Here is a 25,221-nt window from a genome sequence, read left to right as displayed (position 1 = left end):
GCGTAGCACAGCTCACGATAACTGCTCAACATGGTTAGCTTTTATTTTTATTATTTTTTTTAATGTTTATTTAGTTTGAGAGAGTGAGCGGGGGAGGGGCAAGGAGAGAGAGAGAGAGAGAGAGAGAGAGAGAGAGAGAGAGAAAAGCCTAAGCAGGCTCCGGCTGTCTGCGCAGAGCCTGATGCGGGGCTCGACCCCACGAACTGAAAGATCACGACCCGAGCCGAAATTAAGAGTCGGATGCTTAACCGGCTGAGGCACCCAGGACTCTCAGCACGGTTAGCTCTTAGTGTTTCTACTACTGTAACGAGGCTGGTCTTTGGTCTCAGGCGCACCAAGTCCCAAGCTACCGTTTGGGACAGGGAGACATCATGACCTCATGGCTGTGGCATGCTCCGGTCTTTAAAGGACTGTGTGTTGTCGAATGTCGCAGCTCTGTGTGCTCTCAAGAAGCAGCGTCAGCAGCAGCTGGGAGCTCCGTGGACATGTAGGGTCTCAGGCCCTGCCCCAGACCTGAGCCAGCCTCCGCGTTTTGATGAGATCCCGGGTCATTCCTAGATACACTCAAGTTTGAAAACCGCTGGTGAACACAGAAGGACTGGTGATAACGGTTTAGGGCCTGGGGTGGGAAGGGTTAATGTTTAGCTTGGCTCCCACCAAGGCACCGGAAACAGAAGGTTCCAGAGATTGAAGTGTATGAACTGATGAGACAGGAAGGCTCCCTTCCTGCCTGTGTGCTGGATGGCTGGGAGCTCCGGCCTGGCACCCACACTGAGCCTCGAGCTGCAGTGATGAAGGCCCCTCGTGCTGGGGCAAAGACAGGCCCGAGAGCCTCTGCTCAGGGCTCAGTGTTGCCAGGCTGGCCTCGGGAGGGTCAGTCCTCAAGCCAAGGCCATATGGGGTCTGAGGCAGAGTGGGGGCGCCCAGAGGAGCATCAGCGTTCACTGAGGACTCTCCCTCGGGAGGCGACTGGCCAGCGGCTGGGACAGAGGTGGGAGGGCTTCTGAGGTCTCCCTGTGGCGCCCGCCCTGCTCTCCAGCCCCTGCTTCCCCGGCCTCTAGTGGACGGAGGCGGGGCCCGGATCCTGACCCAGAGCCCTGGCTGTGTTCCCTCCCCAGCGCTGGAGCAGCTGCTCCCCGAGCTCACGGGACTGCTCAGCCTCCTGGACCACGAGGACCTGAGCGACACTGCCCTGGAGAAGAAGATGGCTGTGGCCTCCATCCTGCAGAGCCTGCAGCCCCTCCCAGGTCAGCCTTTGGCACTCTGCCCCCGGCTCCTCAAGAACCTTCAGTAACTCCCCAGGGCCTGCGGCACGAGGAAGCCTAGGGCTCGCCGCGTGGCCCACGTCCTCATCCACTCTGTTCCTTCTCCACCCTGGGCGTGTTCTTCGTACGCCTCCGCCCTCGAGCCACTGAAACTCACGTACGCAACCCACGCTCCACACACACCATGCAGCACGCACATCGCACGCCATGTGCTCAGCGGCAGGCGTCCTCGTCCGCCCCGCGAGGTGATCACTGCGAAGTCCAGAGCTGAGTCAGCTCCGACGAGCTGTGCCGTGTCCCGCAGTGTTGGAGGGGTCTGAGTGACGGGGGGGGGGGGGGGGGGGCTGTCACCACTGGGTGACTCTCGGAGCCTCACTTCCGGTGACAGAACAGGCCGATGTCATCAGCAGCCCTCACAGCACTGTGGGAGGGGCCGTGGCTGGCCCACTGTGCTCGGCCCTGTTTGTCCCCTGGCAGTCCCCAGAGCAGCCCCAGTGCCGGGCCCTGGGCCCCGTTTCACTTGCAGAAGGAGATGCTCAGGTACAATAAAAATAAGAACAAAGTTTGAGAACCCGGGAACTCACGCAGAGTGCGCGTGTACGCGGTCCGTGGTGCCGTGTCCCGGTGGGTTCGAGTCCCAGTAGCAGGAGGGGGAGACCGGGCCCTCCTCAGTGGCGACAGGTCCCCCTCCCTCCTCACTGCCGGCGTACTCACCCCTCTCCTCACAGCCAAAGAAGTCTCCTGCCTATATGTGAACACAGCGGACCTCCACTCCGGGCCCAGCTTCGTGGAGTCCCTCTTTGAGGAGTTCGGTGAGCGGCCCTCTCCCACCACTGCACTGGGAGCCGTCCTCCCCCTGCGCGTGTGAGTCCCCTGCCCGGCCTCTGGAAGGGCCCTCGGACGCGGTGGGGGCCCGGCTCCGACGTTGCAACGCTGAGTCACTTCGGGCAAGTCGCTTGGCCTCCCTGGGCCCTGCCAGGTCTGAAAGCCTAGTCAGAGTCTGTATGGTCATGGGAATCATCCCCCGGATTGGAGGAGAGGTAGGGATGACGCGCAGGCCAAAGAAGGTATGGCGTGTCCCGTGCTCTCTCTCCCCTGCCACTCACGTCCACCGGTAGTGGCCGCCTGGCCCCGGGGATGGGCGGTCCCTGAGCTTCCCAGAAAGCGGAGTGGCACCGTGGGCATGGGAGCAGCCCCGCTGGTCGGCAGGCAGGGCGTGTTGGCCCCTGCTCCTTCCCGAGGGCCGACAGCACTATTCTGCATGGAGAGAGCTGCGGGTCAGGTGGAAGTCTCGGGGACTGAGAGACTGAGGGAAGACACTTTGCCTTCACTGCCCAACTCTTGAAACCCTCCAAAGCACCACACCAGATAGGGTCTTATTGGACCCTCTTGATAACCCTGGCAGACAGACAAGGTGAGGGATTATTGGGACCGGTTTACAGGTGAGAAGGCCAAACAGGTCTCAGAGTGATGAAGTCACTTGCCCAATGTCACTAACAAAGGAGGGGGTGGAGGCCTCCTGACCCCAAATCCAGCCTTCTTCCCGTTTTACCGTGCTCATCCTTGCTTTCTCTGCCCCAATGGCCTGACCCTCGGTAGACTGTGACCTGAGTGACCTCCGGGACCTGCCAGAGGATGACGGGGAGCCCTGCAAAGGAGCCAGCCCTGAGCCAGCCAAGAGCCCATCTCTGAGACATGTGAGTCACAGCCTGGGTTCCCACATCCTCCAGCCCTCTGTCCCTCTGAAGTGATCAGGGGAGCTTTCCCCCTAACGCCTGGGACCCTCCTGGCTGTGTAGGACCCTGTTCTGAGGGGAGAAACTGGGAGGGGGGTGCTCAGTTGGTTAAACGTCTGACTCTTGATTTTGGCTCGGGTCATGATCTCAGGGTCATGAGATCAAGCTCTGAGTTGGGCTCTTTGCTGGGTGTGGAGCCTGCTTGGGATTCTCTCTACCCCGCTCTCTCTCTCAAATGAATAAATAATGAAAGAAAGAAAGAAAGAAAGAAAGAAAGAAAGAAAGAAAGAAAGAGAAAAAGGAAGGAAGGAAGGAAGAGAAAGAAAAAGGAAAGAAAGAAAGAAAGAAAGAAAGAAAGAAAGAAAGAAAGAAAGAGAAAAAGGAAGGAAGGAAGGAAGAGAAAGAAAAAGGAAAGAAAGAAAGAAAGAAAGAAAGAAAGAAAGAAAGAAAGGAAAGAAGGAAAAGGAAGGAAGGAAGGAAGGAAGGAAGGAAGGAAGGAAGGAAGGAAAGAAGGAAGGAAGGGAGGGAGGGAGGGAGGGAGGGAGGGAGGGAGAAACAGGCTGTGACAATATTTCACTGGCTCATGATGTGCTCACTGTGCCCATGCTGAGCAGGGATGATGCAGTGAACTGACCCTTCCCTTTAAACACATGGGATGTTCCCCACCCCAACTTCTAATTGCCGTGATAATTAACATGGAGTATGGGGAATGCTCTGGACCAGGAGTTGGTGGCCCTCTGCCCTCCCCCCTGCGGCTGTGTGGTCTTGGGCAAATCACCTTTCCTTTCTGAGCCTATCACCTATAAAATAAAGGTTTGGATCATGTCTAGGGTTCCCAGCCTTTGTCCAAGGAATTGAGGGAAGGGGCCCATAATCACATCAAACATTATCTGTCAACTACCTAATTCACTATCATCATCACCATCCAGTGGTACCAATTGCTGACCCCTTATGGCGTCCTTTACATGCTCCCAACAACTGATGGAGGTTGGCGCCATTAATGTCCCCGTTTTACAGGTAAAGAAACTGAGGCTTAGAGTAAGTGACATGTCAGTGTCCCACCACTAGTAAGCGATGGAGCGTAATCCCAGTAGAGCAGGGGTTCCCTGGCCCCAGAGCCTAAGGCGTTATTGCCTCGCTAACTCACACACGTTCCATTTACTTGTCCTGCTGTCCCTCACCTGAATAGAGATGTGGTTCCAGAGTATTGCAGAAGTCACCGTAGCTTTTGATAATTCTGCACGTGCTTAATCAAAAGCACTAGCTACGTCTCTGTGTGGCAGCCCACACAGCTTTTAGATATTACAGAGAAGCCCTGACGCTTCAACAAGTTGGGCAAGGAGGAGAGAACCAAGCAAACTGTCGGCAAACAGCTTCCCACCTCTGCCCTTCTGCCACTCTGTCACAAGTTATGGCTTCCGTTCAGAAACGGTTCCTAGGGGCTCCGGCCTCCCCCTGCCCCAGCCTCGTCCCGTCCCTCCGCCTGTTCCCTCCGCTCTCCTGGCCGCCTAGGTCTCATCCGCCTCCTTTGTCCCCCTTCAGGCAGCCGACCTGCCTCCACCGCTTCCCAACAGGCCCCCACCTGAGGACTACTATGAAGAGGCTCTTCCCCTGGGACCGGGCAAGTCCCCTGAGTACATCAGCTCCCACAGTAAGTTCTCGTCCCCTGCGGGACTGTCCTGCTGGGGCTGGCATTCCAAGGCCAGCACCGTCCAGCCCCACCTACGTCCTGAGAACCTGGCCTCTCTAATGGGGCCTGGGAGGGCGGTCAGTGGGCGTGGCCCCAGGGATCAGGGGCTTAGGTTCCAGTCCCAGTTCTGTGCGGTCTTGGACAACTCCCTTCCCTGCCCTGAAAATAAGAAAGGGGCTGGATCCATGGATATAGATGTGCCTGGATGGAGGTGCACAAATGACCGCTGCATCCTGGGTCCTAGCACTGAACCTGCTGCTGGCCTAAGTGCTCCTCCTCGGTGGACTGGTGAGATGGTTTGTACTTAGCAGGACCGCATCTTCTAGGTGGGCGAGGTTACAAAGTCAGTGCCTAGGATAAAAAAGCACATGGCTGAAATCAAAAGGTCTCCCATGTAGAGGGTGGTCACCCCAGGGAATTCACAAAACGATGTAGGAAGTTATAGAAGCTTTACTTATATTTAGCTCAACACTTCTTTTAAAAACTTTCCATGTCAATGTTTTAGAGTTATAGTCTTTATAATCTAATAATAGCATAATGCTTGTAAGCAGTCTATATATATAGAGAAAGACATATATGTATATAATTTGCCCGTAAATAAATGGAAGTACATTATATGATTACATTTTTACTGATAGGTGGACCCGATAAAATAATTAGAGGGCACTGGTGCAAATTACACTTGAAAAATCTCTTAAATCGGCCACAAAGAGTCTCTGCTTTTGACTGACCTCTTAATGGGTTTCCTCCCGCAGTGAAACAAATGGGTGTTTCTCTGAGGATCAGAGAAGTCACTGGCTTGGATATAGGAACTTCACGTGACACACAAGAGACTCTATCCTGGTCTTTGTGTGCCCCAGCATTCGTAGTTGAACTTGTATGAGATAATGTTTATGCGATGCTATCCTGTCATTCAGTAACTCAGTGGAATATCTTCCAGCCGCCAAAAAATAAATAAAATAGGTCTGTCTGGGCCGATCAGAAATGAATTCCAAGATACAGCCACTGAAAAACATTCAAACGCTGCAGAATACTGCATTTAATAGGATTCCATTTGTTCCTTGATGGGGTACATGCATCCCTGCATTCATTTAAATGACTCTCCTGGGATATGCAAGAAACTGTCAACAGCATTCCCCTGTGGGAATTGAATGGAAATCTGGGTGAAGGGAACATACTTTCCCATTCATACTCTTTTGTACTGATTGTGCTTTTCGCCCTGGGCATATTTTCTGTATTGTAACAAAATACACATAACGTGAAATGGACCGTGTCAACCATTTGACGGGTGTGCAATCAGTGGCATTTAGTACATTCACAGGACTGTGCAGCCAGTTCCCACACCTTTTCATCACTCAAAGAGGAAACGCCATCCCCGTTAAGCAGTCGTTCTTGTTCGCCTTCCCCCTGCGCCCCTGGCAACCACCAGTCTGCTTTCCGCCCCTATGGATTTGCCTATTCTGAATATTTCACGTGAATAGCATCATACAATGTGTGGCCTTTTGCGTCTGGCTTATTTCCCTTTAGCGTAGTGTTCCCAAGGTTAATCTGCGTCACTGCGTGTACCAGCCCTCATTTGCTCTTTATGGCCAAGTAATATTCCAGTGTAGGGAGAGACCACGTTTTGTTTAGTCTTTCATCAGTTGATGGACGCCTGGGTTCTCTCCACCTCTGGGCTACTGCGGTATATTATTTTCACCACTAATAAACTAGTTAAAGCAGAGTGGAGTGCTGGGGTTGGACCAGGGGATCAGTGGCTGTCTTCAGCCTTGAGATTCTTGGTGTCTGTGGGGCTCCAAGCGGCGGTTTGTATGGGAAGCAGGTGACTTTGTTCTGTTCTCCACTTGAGGACAGGGGAGGAGGGCGGAGACAAAGTGCTGCCGGGCCCTGAATCCCAGGTGAAGCCCTTCAGCTGGGTGAGGCCCCTCCACCTCCCGAGGGAGCTCATGGCTCCCCTCAGATGAGGCAGCAGGGATCCTGGGGCAGGAGGGAAGGGCGGGCCTCAGGAAGGGTCAGGGAGCTTGACCAGGGAGAGGGCGCCAAGCCCATCAGGGAATATCCTTCCTCTGACCCGGTGTCCAGCCCTGCCAGGTGTTCAAGAGCACTGCCCCGGGTGTCCCCTCCCTCTTCCCCATCACACCTCCCCCCACCATCCACCTCACAGGATGTTGCCAGCATCTGAGGCTTCAGAGAGCCTGCTGGGAAGGGCAGGCTGGGGCCATCACTTGGGAGCTAGCACTGGGTATCCCAGTTGCTGGGAATTTGAGTGCTGCTGTTCTCAGGAAACAGATGGATGGTAGGGGCTGGGAGCCCAGAGCAGCACATTGCAGAACAGTGTGGTTTGACAGCCAGTTGTACTGGGTGAAGAAGGAAGGCTTCCTGGAAGAAGGTATGTGCCCCTATTCCCTGAGCGGGCAACCTCAGTTCTTATTCCAGGCTCTGTCACTAGCAAACTGTGTGGAGCCTCAGTTTCCTCATCTGTAAAATGGGGCTGATACCTATCTCCCTGCATTATGGGAATCAAAGGAGATGAAAATAATAATGACATCTAGCATCCATCTAGCACATTCTGTGTGCCAGGCGCTGGGCTAAGAGCTTACATGCATTTTATCACTCGTCCAAGGTGGGCACTGTTCACATCACTTTAGGGTGAAGACCCTGAAATGCAGAGAAACTGTGGGATTTTTCCCCCCAACGTCACTAAACAAATGGTGGCGACAAATTTTATCTCAAATCTGATCCAACCCAAAGCACGTGCCCTTAGCCCACTGACCTTTAGAGCATGCCCCAGCAACCATCTGGATCAAAATAATCTTAACTGTTGAAAAAAAAATCCAATTTCTTGAACTTCCGTATAGTTTTTATTTTTCCATGTTTTGTAATGCCCTATTAAATAGACTTTTTTTTTTTAAATGCAGATTCCTCAGCTCAGCCCACACCAGTGAATCAGAATCTCTGGGGGTACAGCCCGGGCATCTGCATTTTAAAGAGACCCCGGTAGCTCCGATGCAGAATACAGTTTAAGATAGCCCCCACCCCTGCGCTGTGCTGCCAGCTCAGTGGGAATGTGCTGGGAAAATTCCACGTAGACAGCTGTTGTGGTCACTGTTGCAAGCACTACCATTATCTTCTTCAGTCCAGTTCCTCCGTGGTATAGCCACAGAGGTTTAGGAGAATCGCTTTCACCAGAGGGAGCAAGCATATGCATCAGGAGGGGAGTGGAAGGACTGAGGTGACAGAAGACAAGGGGGACTAAGCCCAGGCAGCTGGAGCACCACTGCTTGCTGTACAGGGATCAGAGCTGTGACCAAGATACACACACACACACACACACACACACACACACACACACACCAATGCTGTGGGATCACTGAGGAGGGGCTGACTATTCTCTGCCCGAGAAGGTCAGAAGAAAGATCTTTGATCTGGGTATTGAAGGATGAGTAGGAGTTCTCTAGCAAAAGCTAAGACAGCACACAGAATAGCATGAACACAGCCTGGAGGTGTGACAGGGCCCAGCAGGGCAGCTCCTGGTCACAGGAGCACAGAGAGCATGTGGGGAGCTAGAGCAGAGAGGAGGCCCCTCACCATGGCCAGGGAGCTGCAGGGAGCTGCACTGTCTCTTCCCCAAGCAGGGCCAGGGTGTCTGGGGTCTTCCCCAGCCACAGCCCCTGCAGTCTGCCTGTCTCTCTCCAAGGTGCTGCTCCCTCGACCAACCCCACAGATGGCTGCAGCCCAGCCCACTCCATCATGGACGGCTACTACGAGGATGCAGACAGCAGCTACCCTGCGACCAGGATGAATGGGGAGCTAAAGAACTCCTGTAAGTACGGGGCAGGTATTCAGAAGGGTTCTGTCCTCAGAGAGCAGGCCTGACCTGATCCTTGGAATACACGTGTGTGCCAGCCCCTCTGGGTCACCACAGAAGCCCCAAGCCCTGGTACTCAGTGACTCCAGGGTTCAGTGGAAGGACCACTGGCATGGGAGTCAGGAGCCCTGGATCTAACCCTCGCCCTGATCCTTGGTGACTGACCTCGAATGAGTCATTTATTCTCTTTGAGCCTCCAGTTGCCTTCTGTATAAATTGGGGATTTGCGGGTGCCGTGAGAGTCCCTTGAGATTGTGGATGTGAAGCTGCTGGGGTAATGACAGTAGCTGATGTTCACTGAGTGCCCGCCGAGTGCCAGGCACTGGGCTGAACGCTCTGCATTCACTGATGCTCACAGCCGGATGAGGTAGATACTGTCCTTCATTATGACCATGTTACCGATAAGAAAGCTGGACTCTGGGAAGTGAAGTCACCGAGATCGCAAGGCCAGTGGTAAATCTATACAGCATGGTGCCCATGTGCGGGTTTAGTGATCACCACGATCACACCTCACGCCCACCCCCTCCTGGTCCCGGGACCCCGGGGCAAGGACATCTGCACAAGGATATGGAGGTGCCTCCCAGGCAGTAGCGGGTCCTTTCCTGTGGTTCCTGCAGACAACGACTCTGACGCAATGAGCAGCTCCTACGAGTCCTACGACGAGGAGGAGGAGGAAGGGAAAGGGCCACAGCCCACGCACCAGTGGCCCTCAGAGGAGGCCTCCATGCACCTGGTGAGGGACTGCAGGATATGTGCCTTCCTGCTGCGGAAAAAGCGCTTCGGGCAATGGGCCAAGCAGCTGACCGTCATCAAGGAGGACCAGCTCCTGGTGAGTGGCTGCGGATATGTGCCTCTGGGCCTCACGTGGCCTTACGTGTGTGTGTGTGTGTGTGTGTGTGTGTGTGTGTGCAGGCATGTCTGCCTCAGTTCCTCTGGGCTTGCTTTGTGCACAGAGGCTCTCCCACTAGAGCAGAATGGAAACACACACACACACACACACACACACACACACACACACATACATATTCAAAGACCTGATAAAGACGTTGCCAAGTTTTGTTTTGCCAGGAATGAATTTTTTATCACTTAAAATTATTTTATTTTTATTTTAGAGACAGAGGGAAAGTGTACAAGCAGGGGAGAGTGGGGGTGGGGGGGAGAGAGAGAGAGAAAGAGAGAGAAAGAGCATGAGCACAGGAGAGGCAGAGAGAGAAAGAATCCCAAGCAGCCTCCATACTGTCAGCACAGAGCCAGACGTAGGGGCTAGAACCTATGAACCGTGAGATCATGACCTGAGCCGGAATCAAGAGTCAGACTCTTAACTGACTGAGCCGCCCAGGCACCCCAATCACTTTAAAACAATGTTTGTTGTTTTCATTAGGCAAGTAAATGTGTTCATTTATAAAACTAGAGAAAAACATGATGAAAACCATTTTTCAAAAGCCACCTACAATCCCATTGATCAAGGGCTAACCACTGTTAAGTTTTAATATACATATTTCTACCCTCATTTCCATACATCTGTCTTTTCTAAAACTGAGCCCATGCAGCACTTACAATGGAACTTGCTTTCTTAGTTTTTTTTTTTTTTAATTTGCCATCATTTTGTAAAAGAAAATGTGCCTTTAATTCCAGAGTAGGAATGCGGACATAATTCAAAAATATTCATAGCTGTTTAACCCCAAGTCTGTTGACAAGCCTTGCCCAACAGATACTCATTTGAAACATGACATTTTTTTCATCCTGGAGCAGTGAGAAGCTCACCCCAGGCCAGAACCAGTCCCAAGGTCATGACCCTTCTTCCCACTCCTTAGGCCATTTTTTTTCTTGACATATTGCATTGGTTAGGATCTCCAACACAATGTAACCATCGGTGGAAGAGCAGGCGTCCTTGTCTCAGTCCAGAGCTCAAAGGGAGAGTTACAATAATTCACTATTAAGGCTGATATTTGCTGTGAGAGGTCTGTAGAAGGTCTTTATTATCACATTAAGGAAGTCCCCCTTCTGTAGCTCTAGTTTGCTCATTTATACTACAGATGGGTGGGGAATTTTATCAAATGCCTATTCTGTGTCTATTGATAGACGTGGCTTTTCTTTTTTTTCTACTTATATGATGAATTATAGTGTTGGTTTTTAAAGGCTAGTGCGCTCTTGCAATCCCAGAATAAATAAAGAATAAATAAAGTCTTGCTACAGTATGCTTTTTATATGTGTCAGATTCCATTTGCTAATTTTTTTGTAGGGCTTTTGCAACCAGGTTGAGATGAGCTTATCATTTTTCTTTTTTGGAATGTCATTGTCAGGTCTCGGTATCAAGGTAATGCTGGCTTCATAATAAGAATTGGGAAGTGATAATCATTATTGATAAACTATTGATAAACCAAGCCCAGTCTTCCATCATGCCTAGAATTCTCTCTCCCACATTCCTGCTAGGTAGCCCATTAGGAGCAGGGAGCTGGCTTCCTTCCGAGCCAGGCTGTGTCTTCTCTGGTTCTTTAGACTAGAATGGTCTTCCTAGTTTTATGCTAAAATCTGCCTCTTCCTGATGGGTGGTTGTGCCCCTGGGGCCCCGCAGTAGCCCTTGAGATCTGAAGATTGTCCAAAAATGCCCCCTTTCCAGACTACTCTTCTCTGGGATGAATAGCCACAGCCTCTGTCTTCATGCAGTGCCCACAGCTGGGCTTGGTGGGGGAGGTCTCTGTGGGGTAGGTCGAGCTCCCCCAAGTCCTCCTCCGCCCTCCCCTCCAGAAGGGTGACCCCGTCTCTTCCTGCCCAGTGCTACAAAAGCTCCAAGGACCGGCAGCCGCATCTGAGGCTGGCGCTGGATATCTGCAGCGTCATCTACGTGCCCAAGGACAGCCGGCACAAGAGGCATGAGCTGCGCTTCTCCCAGGGGGCTACCGAGGTGCTGGTGCTGGCACTACAGAGCCGGGAGCAAGCCGAGGAGTGGCTCAAGGTAGTGTGCCCTCTCTGCCCCACCCCTCCCGCCCCTCCTTCCTCTGTTCCCAGGCCCGGCTCTCAGCACAGTGGGCTCTCATCCCTGGGAGAGCAGGCCTTGCTCAGGGGAAGGGTGGTGATCGGCGACCTGTGCATGGCGAGGGCTTACTTGTGGAAGTGGGCTCAGACATCTCCAGGAGACAGACCCCAGGCTGGAGTCCTGCCTTCCTTCTAGTTACTTGAATCCTCTTTCTGACACCCTTACTGTGGGCTTGTCCAGGCTGCACATGTGTACCTCCTGGAATGGGGAGCTTGATATCTTTAAAGGAAGCTAATTTTATCAGTAGATAAAGCTAATCCTTAAAAAAAAAAAAAAAAAAGGAAAGCTCCTTCCTGTCTTAGGTGAACTGTGCATGCTTGCAACCTCCACCTGTGGTCCGGCTTCTGCATCTTGCCTCTGCCTGCAGAACAATTAGGGTTACCATATGCTGAGCACTTATTTCGTGGCATGTGTTGCGCTAAGAGCTTCACATACATGACTTCATATACTATTATCGTTCCCATTGTACAGATGAGGAAACTGAGACACAGGAATCTGACGTGACTTGCCAAAGGTCACACAACCGAGTGATTTGAGCCAGGATTAGAAGCTGACAAGGAAATCTCCTCCAAAGGCCATGGGCAGGGTGCCATAGTGATGACAGGGGAGGGCTTTGGTGGCGCACGGACTTGAGTTCAAGTCCCAGGCCTAAGTGGCACTTATTGGCTATGTGATCTTCTGCAAATGACTTTGCCTATCTGTGCCTCAGTTTGCTCTTCTGTAAAAGGGTTCTTGGAAAGATCCTAGAGAGCATTTAATAGGGTGCCCCCTAGGCAGGAAGTACTTAGTAACTGTCAGTGATCACTGTGGGATGGCGGTGGGGCCCCTATCCCCAGTCCCTTACCCCCGGCCATGTCCCTGCACCCTGCCCCTCTTTCACTCTGACACCTTTCTGCCTTTTCCTCTGATCTTCCTGCTGAAACAAAGCAACCAAACACCTTCCTCCCTCCCTAGCCTCCCTTCCTTCCTGTGACAACCAGCTCTCCCCTGGGATGTTTAGTGTTGCTCATTATCTTTGTCTCAGGAGGGGAAGGAAGTGAGAGAACCTGCTTTCTGGGGAGCCTCTGCCCTCCAGGGGCCGGGTGGGTCAGCAGAAGGAGCCCTAGACTGGAGATTGAGACTAAAGACTGAGCCTGGACTGGAGACAGTCTTGACATCCCAATGCTGGCAGGTCATGAGTCCAGAGGTTAAGGTCAGGCAACCATGGCTTCATTCTCAGAGCCCCATCATCCTAATCTGTGACATGGGGATCCCACTTGTCCCTGCCCCTCAAGGCTGCTATGGGGATACAGTGGGATAACCCACGTAAAGCCACGGATTGGTGAGCAACCAGTGGCGGCCAATCTGATTTCATGCTCAGGTCATGTGAATGCCATGGAATCTCAGCTCCCACATCTTCAAAATGGAGGAGACGGCCCCGGCCACCCTACAGGCTGATGCGGAGGTTCCGCACGGTCACAGAAGACAGTCCCTCACGCTTGTGCAGGGCGTCCTGGTTCACGTGGCCCTTCACACCCACGATCGCACTGGTCCTCAGGCAACCCAAGGACGTAAGCAGAGGGCCAGTATTATCCCCATGTTACAGACAGGGAAGGCGAGGCCCAGAGGAGAAAATGGCTTTCGCAAAGCCACACACACAACTAATTAGCAACGGAGCCAGGTCTAGAAGCCACGCCTCTTGTTTCCCAGCCCCCTGACTTTTCGATTCAAGGGGTAGACACAGGAGAAAGCCGTGTTCAAACCCTGATGGGCCCCATACATGTGGCGGGAGGCCACATCGACCCATTCCTGCTGCCTCCACAGTATCCCTGCCCACCTGCTCACAGCTGTGTGTCCTCTCCACAGGTCATCCGAGAGGTGAGCAGGCCTGCCGGGGGCACAGAGGGGGCAGACATGCCCAGATCCCCAGTCCTCGTGTGCAAGCTGGACCTAGACAAGGTACATCTGTCTCCACAAGGCCTCCTCTGAGCCAGGCAGTGGTGACTCAACAGGGGGTGTGCCCCCGGGGAAATTCACAGGCTGGTGGTGAAGCCAAGCCATAGAGCTGGCACCTCAGCGTATCAATAAACGTCTACTGAATTGATGAACGCACGAATGAACAAATGCCCATGTCCAGGGTGCAGTGTGAGCCAGAGGAGGGAGTAACTAACACCGCCAGGACAGGAGGAAGTCGCCGTTGACCGGAGCCATTTAAAGCAAATTGGAAACTGTCAGAAGAGTGTGGCCCGATGGGACGCAAGCGAGGCGGTCATTTAACGATTGCTCAGGCAGTCGGAAAGTATGTGCCTAGTGCCTTTGCTTTGCCAGGTGCCGGTGGGTGATGAAGGGACTGAGCCCCAAACCCACACACACGGGGCTCACATGATATAATAAAGGTTAGTGTTTATAGAGTATGACTGTGTGGCCGACAGTGTCCCTGATGCTTTACATGAATGGCCTGATTTAATTTCCACAACAACTCTTTGATGAGTCACATTTTCAGAGGAGGAAGCTGAGGCACAGAGAGGTTTGCCCAAAGGCGCAGAGTCAGTAAGAAACAGAGCAAGGATGTATATACCCCCAGACACCTGGCTCTTGATGGTTTCGCCATCCCATCGCTCACGGAGGGGCAGACTGAGCTCTACTCGGGGAGCAGGCCGGGAGCGCCGTGTGGCAGGTGCACAAGAGCCATCCTAACAGAGACACACGCTGCGCTCCCCAGGGCGGGGCAGACGCGAATGCTGGGCTGCCGGAGTGCTGGGAGGGAAGAGTACCAGGTACCCAAGGGCCTGCCCCTGTCTCAGGCGTCGGGGAAGCTTCTCGGAGAGAGCACATTTGTGAGAGTGAACAGCTAGTAAGGAAGGGCGACACTGTATGGGGGCAGAGGTGGGCCAAGGGACAGGGGCTGCTGGGGCACAGTGGAAGCAAAGCTGCAGGGTCAGCATATAGTCCCTAGGAGAGGACAGGTAGGGGGCTCTCATGCCAGGCAGATGCTGGAGAAGGGAAACCCTACCCTCACTTGGCCCTTGCCATTAGTAGGGCCTGAAGGAAAGCAACATTGACGGCATAAACGTGTAGACGCATACACGCACCTCCAGGTGCGTGCCGTGGTTCGGTCCCGGGCATGTGCAGAGGAATGTTCCTGGGGCCGAGCGTATAGGGGGAGGGCAGCTCAAATATTTAAGGGGGTGTGTTTGGAGTGGGGACATGGTATCGGTGGCTCTGTCTCTCCATGGAGTCTTGTACGTGAAGTGTCACCGTCATTAAGTCAGTTCCAAAGTGTTCAGAATGTGTTTTGTATTTGCCTTCTATCTTGATGAAAAACTTAACCACCTGTACACCATTGCAGAACAAATAGAAACAAATAACTTGTTTCACACTTGTTACTCTCCCTGTAGGGGAGATCCATTATGCTTTTGACAGATCTGGCCCAATTCTGACCGTTGCCATGTTTCCAGCCTTTGGAAATCGGGGGGGAGCGCACGGCCTCTCCTATCTCCCCCTGCCCCCAAGTTCTGTGCGTATAGCAAAGCATCCCTGAGCCTGGTCTGGGAAGTCATTGGCAGGAAAGGTGGAGAGGCCGCAGAGCTCTGTAATTCTTTTTAAAGGGGTTGGTGCCATTTCAATCCCGTCCCAAGTCTGGCTGGCACAGTTGAGCTTTTTAGAGCAAGAGGGCAGCACTTTGCGGAAGTGTTAGAAGTGATTCGGTCTGTTGCCTGTTGGCCTTGCCATTGCACTTGGGCCGGCTCCCTGGGGAGGGTGTGCCTCAGGTGAGAAAACAGAGCCTTAGGGAGAGGAAAGGATTTTCCCACATTCTCATGACTAACGACCCCTCTCCTGTCACCACTGATATCTCCCGGTCCCTAACTATTCTGAACATGCCAACCCGTCCCTTTCTCTACATCCTGTCATCTCAGCGCCTCCCTTTCCCGCGTCTCACCTTGCCCAGGACGACGCTGTCTTATGTGGCTCTTTCCCTTACAGTCTGTCCCCACGATGCCACTGGCGATCACTCCCTAAACCAATTGCATTACATCAGTATCCCACTTAAATACCTTCCCACTTAAATGCCAAATATGGAAAACCCTGGGAATTTATTACACCTAATTGCCTGGCTCCCCAAACAGGCTGTGAGAGATTCGAAGACACGACCATCCTAAGCCAGCATTGTTTTCCCCATACCTGGCATAGTGTCAGGACGTGAGAGTTGCTGACAAATATTTGTTAGGCAATCATCATGTGCAGAGGTTGGGGGGATTGAACCAACAAAGGGGGACCTCTGAGTGTGCCCTCTGACATGAGGCTGTCTGTGTCCCTCCCCAGAGACTGTCTCAAGAGAAGCAGACCTCAGACTCGGACAGCCTGGGCATGGGTGATAACTGTTCCACTCTGGGCCGCCGGGAGGCCTGCGACCATGGTAGGAGCCTCTGGGGGCTCAGGCTGGAGGATGCCAGAGCCGGGAGGGGTCCTGCCTGGGCACACAGCGCGGAGCAGGTCCTGACCACCCTGGAGATCTGGGTAGGGTGACCTGCTCCGTCCATACCTGCAGCCACAGCCAGGCCCCACGTGCGGGCTGAAAGGGCCGCTGGGAAGGCCGGGGTGGGTGGATCTGGGACTTGGGGCTCCCTCCCTTCCCCTAACCCATCTCCATGGCAACAGGCAAAGGGAAGAAGAGCAGTCTGGCAGAGCTGAAGGGTTCAATGAGCAGGGCTGCAGGCCGCAAGATCACCCGCATCATCAGCTTCTCCAAGAAGAAGCCGCTGGCTGATGGCCTACAGACATCCTGCCCCGATCAGGAGGTTCCGTGCTGTGGTGGGTCCTGGGCACCAGGAGGAGGATGTTCAGACCCTGCTGCTGTGGACCCCTGGGCTAAGCTAGAAAACCCTCTGAGCCTCCTCCACCTTGCCCCCAAGGCAGAGGAGAGAATCCTACCTAACCCCCACGGCATCAACATTCCATGCCTTTCCACGACACTCAGCAGAAGGAAAAGCCAACTGACCCCCCTATTTCTGTGTTCCCTGTGACCTTAGCTGTAATCACCACCTGCCTCTGGGCCTCAGTTTCCTACACTGTGATGGAGGGAGAGTATCTTATTTCCTCTTGGCACGTAACATGCCGGGTGTGTAAACGAACCAGTCTTTTTTTTTTGCGAGAGAGAGAGAGAGAGAGAGAGAGAGAGAGAGAGAATGCGAGCAGGGGAGGGGCAGAGAGGGAAACACAGAATCTGAAGCAGGCTCCAGGCTTTGAGCTGCCAGCACAGAGACGGATATGGGGCTTGAACCCACAAACCATGAGATCATGACCTGAGCTGAAGTCAGACACAACAGACTGAGCCACCCAGGCGCCCTGACCCAGTCTTATAAGGAAATTTCTTGGATAAAAATCTTTAAGTACTTTTATTATAAGTGCATTCAAATGGCACCTGGGTGGCTCAGTCAGCTGAGCATCCGACTTTAGCTCAGGTCATGAGTTCTGCATTTGCTCTCAGTGCAAAGCCCACTTTGGGTTCTCTGTCCCCCTCCCTCTCTGCCCCTCCCCCTGCTCTCTCTCTCTCAAAAATAAATAAAACATTTATAAATAAATAAATGCATTCAGTATGAGTTAGATACGGTTCGGAAGGGAAGACATATTAGTCTGTTCACATTAATGCAATGTTCCATGTACTGGAATCCAACAGAAAATTCTGTATTTTGGATATGCAGTAATATTCCATTAAACTTGAAAAAAAATATTATAAAAGCACATGGCTATAAAGAAATATTTTGTAACCAGTGAATCAGGGCATGTTACCGGGGGAAAATTGATTGAAACCTAAAATGTTAAGAAGGAATTCTTAAACCTGTTGGTCACCAGCCCCTTCTCTTGGCTAGTTTTGTTCCCACATGCTGCCACCAGGTGTCAGCATCACCCATTATTTTCTGTCTCATTAATAGCTCTGGTATTTTGAGAGGAGGAAAGTTGTGTCTTTTATTCACCCATACAATAGTCCCTGCCCTTTTCACCAAGCTCAGTGTGGTACAAAGGCTGTGTAGCAGTATGGGAACGTGAGTATCAATCCTCATTTCATGTAGGGAAATGAAACTCAGGAGAAGAGGGTACCGGAGGTCACAGGCCCAGAGAAAGTGAGCGGATCCTGGACCCGCGAGGTTCCTTCTTCCAGCTAGAGAATGAGGATTGTCCAGGCACTTCGTCCACAGGATATAGACCCAGGAACCTGACTCAGAGCCCCCACCTTGGGTTTCCCCAGGGCCGGTTGTCAGGAGGTCATACCCACCGGTCTCCCCCTCCCAGGCTACCTGAACGTGTTGGTGAACCAAGGCTGGAGGGAACGCTGGTGTCGTCTGAAATGCAACACCCTGTACTTCCACAAGGACCACACAGACCTGCGGACCCATGTGAATGCCATTACTCTCCATGGCTGTGAGGTGGCCCCAGGCTTTGGGCCCAGACATCCATTTGCCTTCAGGATTCTGCGCAACCGACAAGAGGTCGCCATCTTGGAGGTGAGAAGAGAGAATCCAGGAGGTTCTTGGTGGTGGCGGCTGAGAGGAGCTCTGGCCTGGGTGTGGGCTTTTGTTGGGGGTGGGGGGGCCTTGCTCCTGACATTACAGGGACTGAGGAAAAAGGAAAAGTAAGCCCAACTACTGCCAAGTGACCAAGAAGGAATACCAGTTAATATACAGCACGCCCACTTAAATTGGAATTTCAGATAAACAACAATGGTTGTAATACAGGTGTATCCCGTGCGATATTTGGGGTATACTTATACTGAAAAAGTATCTGTTGTTTATCTGAAATTCAAATTTGACAGAGCATTCTGCGTTTCTATTTGCTATATCTGGAAAACTCTAGAACCAAGGCTTGTTTATTCACCCCTATCTTAAAATCCCAAGCCTAAGAAGCCCCTAGTCTGATTTAACCCGGATCTGATTCTGGAATCCCCTCTAAAACCTTCCCACCAGTGGCCATCCACCTCAGGTAAACCGCTGCCCTTCAAGGCAGCCTGCCCTTATCAAGCAGCTATGTATTTTTTTTTATTTCTTATTTTTATTTTTTTTAATATAGTTTATTGCCAAGTTAGCTAACATACAGTGTATACAGTGTGCTCTTGGCTTCAGGAGTAGATTCCCATGATTCATCGCTTCCTTACAACACCCAGTGCTCATCCTGACAAGCACCCTCCTCAATGTCCATCACCCATTTTCCCCTCCCCCCCCCCCCACCGCTCCCATCAACCCTCAGTTTGTTCTCTGCATTTAAGAATCTTTTCTCGGAGCACCTGGGTGGCTCAGTCAGTTGAGTGTCCGACTTCGGCTCAGGTCATGATTTCACGGTTCGTGAGTTCAAGCCCCGTGTCGGACTTTGCGCTGACAACTCAGAGCCTGGAGCCTGTTTCAGATTCTGTCTCCCTCTCACTCTGCCTTGACCCTGCTTGTGCTCTGTCTCTCTGTCTCTAAAATAAATAAACATTAAAAAAAATTTTTTTAAATATTTAAAAAAAAAGAGTCTTTTCTCATAAATATGGAGAACAAACAGAGGGTTACTGGACGGGGTGTGGGAGGGGGGATGGTCTAAATGGGTAAGGAACATTAAGGAATCTACTCCTGAAATCATTGTTGCACTAGATGCTAACTAATTTGGATGTGAATAAAAAAAATGAAATTAAAAAAAGAGTCTCTTATGGTTTGCCTCCCTCTCTGTTTGTAACTATTTTCTCCCCTTCTCTTCCCCCGTGGTCTTCTGGTAAGTGTCTCAAATTCCACATACGAGTGAAAACATATGATATCTGTCTTTCTCTGACTGACTTATTTCACTTAGCATAATACCTTCCAGTTCCACCCACGTTGCTGCAAATGGCAGGATTTCATTCATTCTCATTGCCAAGTAGTATTCCATTGTATATAAAAACCACATCTTCTTTATCCATTCATCAGTTGATGGACATTTGAGCTCCTTCCATAATTTGGCTATTGTTGAAAGTGCAAGCAGCTGTGTTTTTAGAAAGATGGCTCCATATTGAGTTGAAATCTTGAAGCTCTGTGAAGACAGGAATCATACCTGCTTCATATACTTTTGTTTTTCCAGAACCCAGCATGATGCCCAGCCCATACTAAGGCCTCTTTTGCTATTTGTTGAACAAATGGCTGAATGAAAATGTGATTTCATCCCACCCACTCATTGTTGTTCCCACCTCCTGGCACTCACCCTCCTCTCTGAGGTCCTGTAGAATGTGTTGAGTCTCTCTCTCTTCTGCATATCAGTCCTTTGGCTTTTTAGAATTTAAAATGTTAATGCTGAAGAAACATTAAAGAACTCCTCCCTCAGAGTACAAACAAGGAAACTGAGGCCTGGGTTCCCAGGTGCTTTATCCAAGGCTCCAAGGGGGTCATTAGCCTCTTGGTCTTATCTTAGAACCAAAACCCAGCCTCTGGACCTTGTTTTCTTTGCCCAGTACCCACTGCCTCACCCATTTCTTAAATTTCAAGATATATTGCCTCTGTCACTCAACTTTTACTTTTGAGAGGGTGAGATAGGTCTCTTTTGTCCCTTAAATTATACACAGAGCTTTCTGGCAAGAAGTGTGCCTCCTTTATTCAAGTTTAGCAGTCGTGTGCCAAGTTGATTTCATAATAACGCTCTTTAAATGAGAACTAACGGAGGGGGTTTGGTTACAGCAACTTCTTGGCAATTTTCCTGTATACAGTGCTACAAAAACATTGGCAATTATAAGAAAAAATTTTTTGATTGGGTTATGTGAGAAACAACCTCCTCTAGCAAAAAGTAAGTATTAAGAAAAAAAACCAGGGAATGCCCAAATGCTGTTTTCACATCGAAATGGCTCTGAAGATAGTGGGGAGTGGGGGGAGGGGGGGTGGTGGCGGGCAGTGTGTCTTAGAGAGATGGTCAGGGAGGACTTCTCTGAGGAGGTTGCATTAGAGCCAAAACCTGAATAAAGAAAAGGTAAGGAGCCACTCGGGTTTCTGGATGTGTGTTGCAGGCCTGTTCCCTTTGGACCCGGAAGTACTGGGAACACAGCAGGTACTATACAAATATGGGTCCGGCTAAAGTGAGCAGGTAGCCTGAGGCCCTAACAGTACTGAAGTGCAATCAGCCTGTGCCTCCTTTTCCTCAGGCAAACTGCTCAGAGGACATGGGCCGCTGGCTTGGGCTGTTGCTGGCGGAGATGGGCTCCAAAGTCACCCCCGAGGCGCTGCACTATGACTACGTGGACGTGGAGACCTTAACCAGCATCGTCAGCGCAGGGCGCAACTCCTTCCTGTAAGGGTCGGCTCCCCGCAGCCTGCAGCAGCCTCTCAGAGCCTCTGAGCCCAGCTGTGGGCAGTGGGAGGGAAGGGAGGAAGAGCTGAGGAGGACGCCACTTCCTTGGGAGGTCAGAGGGGGGTGCCTTCCCCTTCCAGCAGGCAGGAGTGAGCTGGCTAACGGAGGTGGTCCAGGGTCAGGGGAAGCTGTGGATGGGATGAGCAGAAAAGCAGAGGCCCTTTGGGGTAATGATCTGGGCTCGGCTCTAAGCCACGGAACCATAGGTTCTCACACCCTCGGGCATCAGGCAGGCTCAGGGCTGGTGTATGTAACAGAAGAGCCGGGTTCCAGCCTCAACTCTCATGAGCAACAGCTTGGGGCGGTTGCTTGCCAGCTTGGATCCTGTTTTCTCGCTTAGAGAATGGAGGTGATGAATTACTTGCCTCTCGGGTGGTTATGAGAATCACGTGGGTCCCTGCCTGCCAGGCCTTAATACAGCAACCACCCAGTGCTGCCTGCCACGGTTGCCCTTACTAACCTTCCAACATCCATCGCAAGCTGCTGCCAGAATCGAACGAGAGTGGACAGGAAAGCACCGTAAGCCACAAAGTGCCATCATCATTGCACCTTACCTTTTCTAGGTATGCAAGATCCTGCCAGGATCAGTGGCCTGAACCCCGTGTGTATGATGATGTTCCTTATGAAAAGATACAGGTAGGGTCCCTTGGGAGTGCCTGGGAACGTGGCAAAGGCCACTGATCAGCTCTTTCTCTCTCTCTCTCTCTCTCTCTCTCTCTCTGTCTCTGTCACTGTGTCTTTTTATCTTTGCCTCACAGATGATTTTCATTTGCCCGGCAGCTGGAAGGGGAGGGAGGACCCTTCTTACCATAGATCATGGCTTCAGATAAGGAATCCTCAGCACAGGAGCCTGGGTAGTGCAACAGAAAGCTCCCCAGATCAGGAAGAGGAAAGGACTCTATATAATGCAAAGCACTATGCCGGTCTGAGCAAGGTGTTGGGCTCTCCAGCTGTTTACTGCTCTCCAGACTGATGGTGCTGACTCAGTGGGGCCTGGAGCGGGGGCACTAACTGGGTGGCCACTCCCATAGACCTTCATCTGTGGCATCCACAGTCTGGGCTTCAGCTTCCAGGATAGACTCTCCCTGTCTTGCTCACTAAATCAAGGAGAGGCCAGCTCGTTCATTTACAGCGAGGCCTCTGTAGCCATCACATGAACCACACTGCTTCTGGCAGCATGTCCCGTGTCTTTTCCTTCCACGGGAGAGCCAGACAGCCACATTCTGATCAGACACCGGTGGGCAGGTCAGGCCTCACGGCTAGGGGAGAAAGAGGGGATCCGGCTGCCAAGGAAAGCAGACATATCTGTGCGCCAGGACCCCTGCCCTAGACAGTGCTGGATGACACAGAGCTCTCACCTCTGAGACTCCCTTTTCTAGAAACTTCTCCAGCCATCCTCCTTCCACTTATATGGTCCTTCTTCAGATTCATATGAGCCAGTGGATGCAGCTTGAGATCTTCCTCAACTGCAAGAGCTCAGTAGCAAGACAGCTTAGTACCTAGGGGCATGAACTTTGGACTCAGGGCTGAATCCGGGTTACCTTGGGCTTCACTTCTCTGGTCCTCACTTGCTGGCTTCAGATGAATCCATAAAAGCCACCTGATTGAATCATTGCAAGCACTAGATGAAATACTGTATGGGCACCATGCCTACACATTGGAAGGTCTTACACCGAGTAAAGAGTACTGTTGTTATCAATATCATTATCATATTACATTATTATCGTATTCCATTCATGGTTCCCTGAGCTCTGACAGGGTTCTGAGTGCCCTTAATACTCTCATCATGCACAAAGGTATAGCCAGTTTATTAACTTATGTTCCTTCCACCATTGGCTGACGTCATCCATGACTTTTTATCTTCCCTGGGAACTCTATATTTAGCCATTTCGGAAAATTTCAGGGACACTTCCAAAGGATGTGAAGAGAGAAATATCTATGATAAATCAAATACAGGGGGCGCCTGGGTGGTTCAGTCGGTTAAACGTCCGACTTCAGCTCAGGTCATGATCTCGCGGTCTGTGAGTTCGAGCCCCGCGTCGGGCTCTGTGCTGACAGCTCAGAGCCTGGAGCCTGTTTCAGATTCTGCGTCTCCCTCTCTCTGACCCTCCCCCATTCATGCTCTGTCTCTCTCTGTCTCAAAAATAAATAAACGTTAAAAAAAATAAATAAATCAAATGTGGTCACCTACAGCCCTCTGAGACTTCCTGATTTCCTCTCAGCAGATATCCCAGTTTAAGGGAGCCTTCTGCTGCCCCCAACAGGAAGGGATGAGGATCAAATGATATATGCTAGTAGAAGTAGTCTATAAACTTGATCTCAGAGGTCCTGCAACGCTCACCCACCACACTTGGACCAGAACACACACCCACATTGAGGGCCCTGAGCCTACCTGTACTTCAACTCCTTTCTCCACCTCCCATCCAGGACGAGGAGCCCAAGCGTCCCACTGGGGCCCAGGTGAAACGCCATGCCTCCTCCTGCAGTGAGAAGTCCCATCGCGTGGATCCGCAGGTCAAAGTCAAGCGCCATGCCTCCAGTGAGTCCCATGTGGGAGGGAGGAAAGGAAGGAAACAATCCACAGGGTAGGGCGTCTCAAATCGGATCCCTCCGGACATCAGGCAGGCAAATTAATGAGTGAAGTGAGATATAAGAAAATACCCTACCGTAAGAAAAATGACGGCACAAGCCAAGTGATGAAGGGCAGCTAGCAAGTGGCCTCAGAAGAGAAACGCTAGAGAATGGGGTGGGGGAAGACTGCAGGAAGCCGGAGAACTCAGGCTCCAGCTATAGGGCTGGCCACTACCCAGCTCCAGCCGGTGGCTCCCATACAGCCATGCCAACCTAGGTTTGTAGATTATTCAAGAGACCAGAAATCTAGCCATTATGTGAAATCCACTTATTTCTTAACACTAGCAATTAATTTTCAAAAACGTTAACATTAAATAAGGCTAAATATGTTTTTATGTTCCATTGTCTCTTATATATGTATGCACATATATGCACGTGTAAAATTCATCCTCAGGCTCTGTCTGTTCCAAAGCTAACAATTTATAATTTCTGATCTGGGGTAACACGTGGAGAAATGAACTCCTCCAAATACCCTTCAGGCAGCTGCCTGGAAGGCACGGCTCACCTCTGTGTCCTAGCCCGGGCTCTGCCTGGCACCCCATAGAAGCTCCATGAATTGCCTGATTGCCACACAGCACAATAAAGGCTAAGTATGGCAGGCTATGTAAATTCTCTTTGATTTCCAACACTGATCTCTGCTCCTGTGTGATTTATGAGCAGGCCAGCTTCCTGTAGGACAGCACGTTCCAAGAGTCTTTTATTTATTGCTTTATAGTTCTGCCCCCTGCACCTGATCACAGTCAAGTTCTATCCCTTGCTTTTTGAAGATTAATTTTTTAAATACTTTTCTTTAGATCTCCATTTCATGAATATAGACAATCTCTTCTGGGGGTCAGGAGAGCTATATTCCATTCCCCACTTGATCGTTTAATTACTGCGTAACTTTGGAAAAGTCCCTTCCCCTCTCTGGGTCTGAGTTTTCCCACCGAACAATCAGACGGTTGTTGTGTAACATTCCTGACGCTCTACTCTCATTGGCACTGGAAATATGGGCCTTTATGGAATGTCCTTTTTAATTTTTTTTAATGTTTATTTATTTTTGAGAGAGAGAGAGAGACAGAGCGCAAGCGGGGGAAGGACACAGAGAGAGGGAGACACAGAATCCAAAGCAGGCTCCAGGCTCTGAGCTGTCAGCACAGAGCCTGACACAGGGCTCAAACTCACGAACCACGAGATTGTAACCTGAGCTGCAATCGGACGCTTCACCGACTGAGCCACCAGGCGCCCCTGGACTGCCCATTTTAAAATGGAAAAGTAGGGGCGCCTGGCTGGCTCAGTCAGAGCAGTGACTCTTGATGTCGGAGTCATGAGTTTGAGCCCCACGTTGGGTGTAGAGATTACTTAAATACATAAAACTTAAAAACGAATTTTTAAATACATGAAAATAAAATGGAAAAGTAAACTGAAATAGGCATGTAAGACTAAAGAAATCACAAAACGTTAAAAAACAACAACAAAGATAACAAAACACAGGTTCTTCAAATCAAATGTTATATTTAAGTCCAGGTTATCAGAGATATAGAAGGGGAGCTGCTCTGGTTGGAGCTGGGCCACCCGCTGGCCCCCGCTTTGCCCCTGCAGCAGCCTGGTAGCCGTCACTGTGAAATCACAGGGCTCCTCAAACTACAGATCTAGTCCAACAGTGTGTCTCAGATGAAACAGCTGAAGAACATTAAA

General features: G+C 51.1%; 1 protein-coding gene across 2 annotated transcripts in view; it reads left to right on the top strand.

The window, feature by feature from the left end:
• AFAP1L1 (actin filament associated protein 1 like 1) overlaps positions 1–25,221 on the top strand; it is a 62,129-nt gene that overhangs the window by 26,045 nt on the left and 10,863 nt on the right. Inside the window, exons 1-15 of one of the 2 annotated variants that reach the window (XM_042994595.1) lie at positions 745–991; positions 1,119–1,247; positions 1,994–2,077; positions 2,865–2,962; positions 4,543–4,651; positions 8,388–8,513; positions 9,176–9,387; positions 11,335–11,514; positions 13,441–13,533; positions 15,898–15,991; positions 16,234–16,386; positions 17,866–18,077; positions 20,708–20,853; positions 21,477–21,549; positions 23,341–23,452. In XM_042994595.1, coding sequence (XP_042850529.1) covers positions 1,205–1,247; positions 1,994–2,077; positions 2,865–2,962; positions 4,543–4,651; positions 8,388–8,513; positions 9,176–9,387; positions 11,335–11,514; positions 13,441–13,533; positions 15,898–15,991; positions 16,234–16,386; positions 17,866–18,077; positions 20,708–20,853; positions 21,477–21,549; positions 23,341–23,452 — 1,735 coding nt within the window. In that variant the 5' untranslated portion in view covers positions 745–991; positions 1,119–1,204. Of the gene's footprint in view, positions 1–744; positions 992–1,118; positions 1,248–1,993; positions 2,078–2,864; positions 2,963–4,542; positions 4,652–8,387; positions 8,514–9,175; positions 9,388–11,334; positions 11,515–13,440; positions 13,534–15,897; positions 15,992–16,233; positions 16,387–17,865; positions 18,078–20,707; positions 20,854–21,476; positions 21,550–23,340; positions 23,453–25,221 lie in introns of those variants that run through there. The other variant, XM_042994587.1, reaches the window with a different exon arrangement.

The sequence above is a fragment of the Panthera tigris genome, chromosome A1, assembly GCF_018350195.1.
Source record: "Panthera tigris isolate Pti1 chromosome A1, P.tigris_Pti1_mat1.1, whole genome shotgun sequence".
NCBI lineage: Eukaryota > Metazoa > Chordata > Mammalia > Carnivora > Felidae > Panthera > Panthera tigris.
This window is presented reverse-complemented; position numbering and strand designations above follow the sequence as displayed.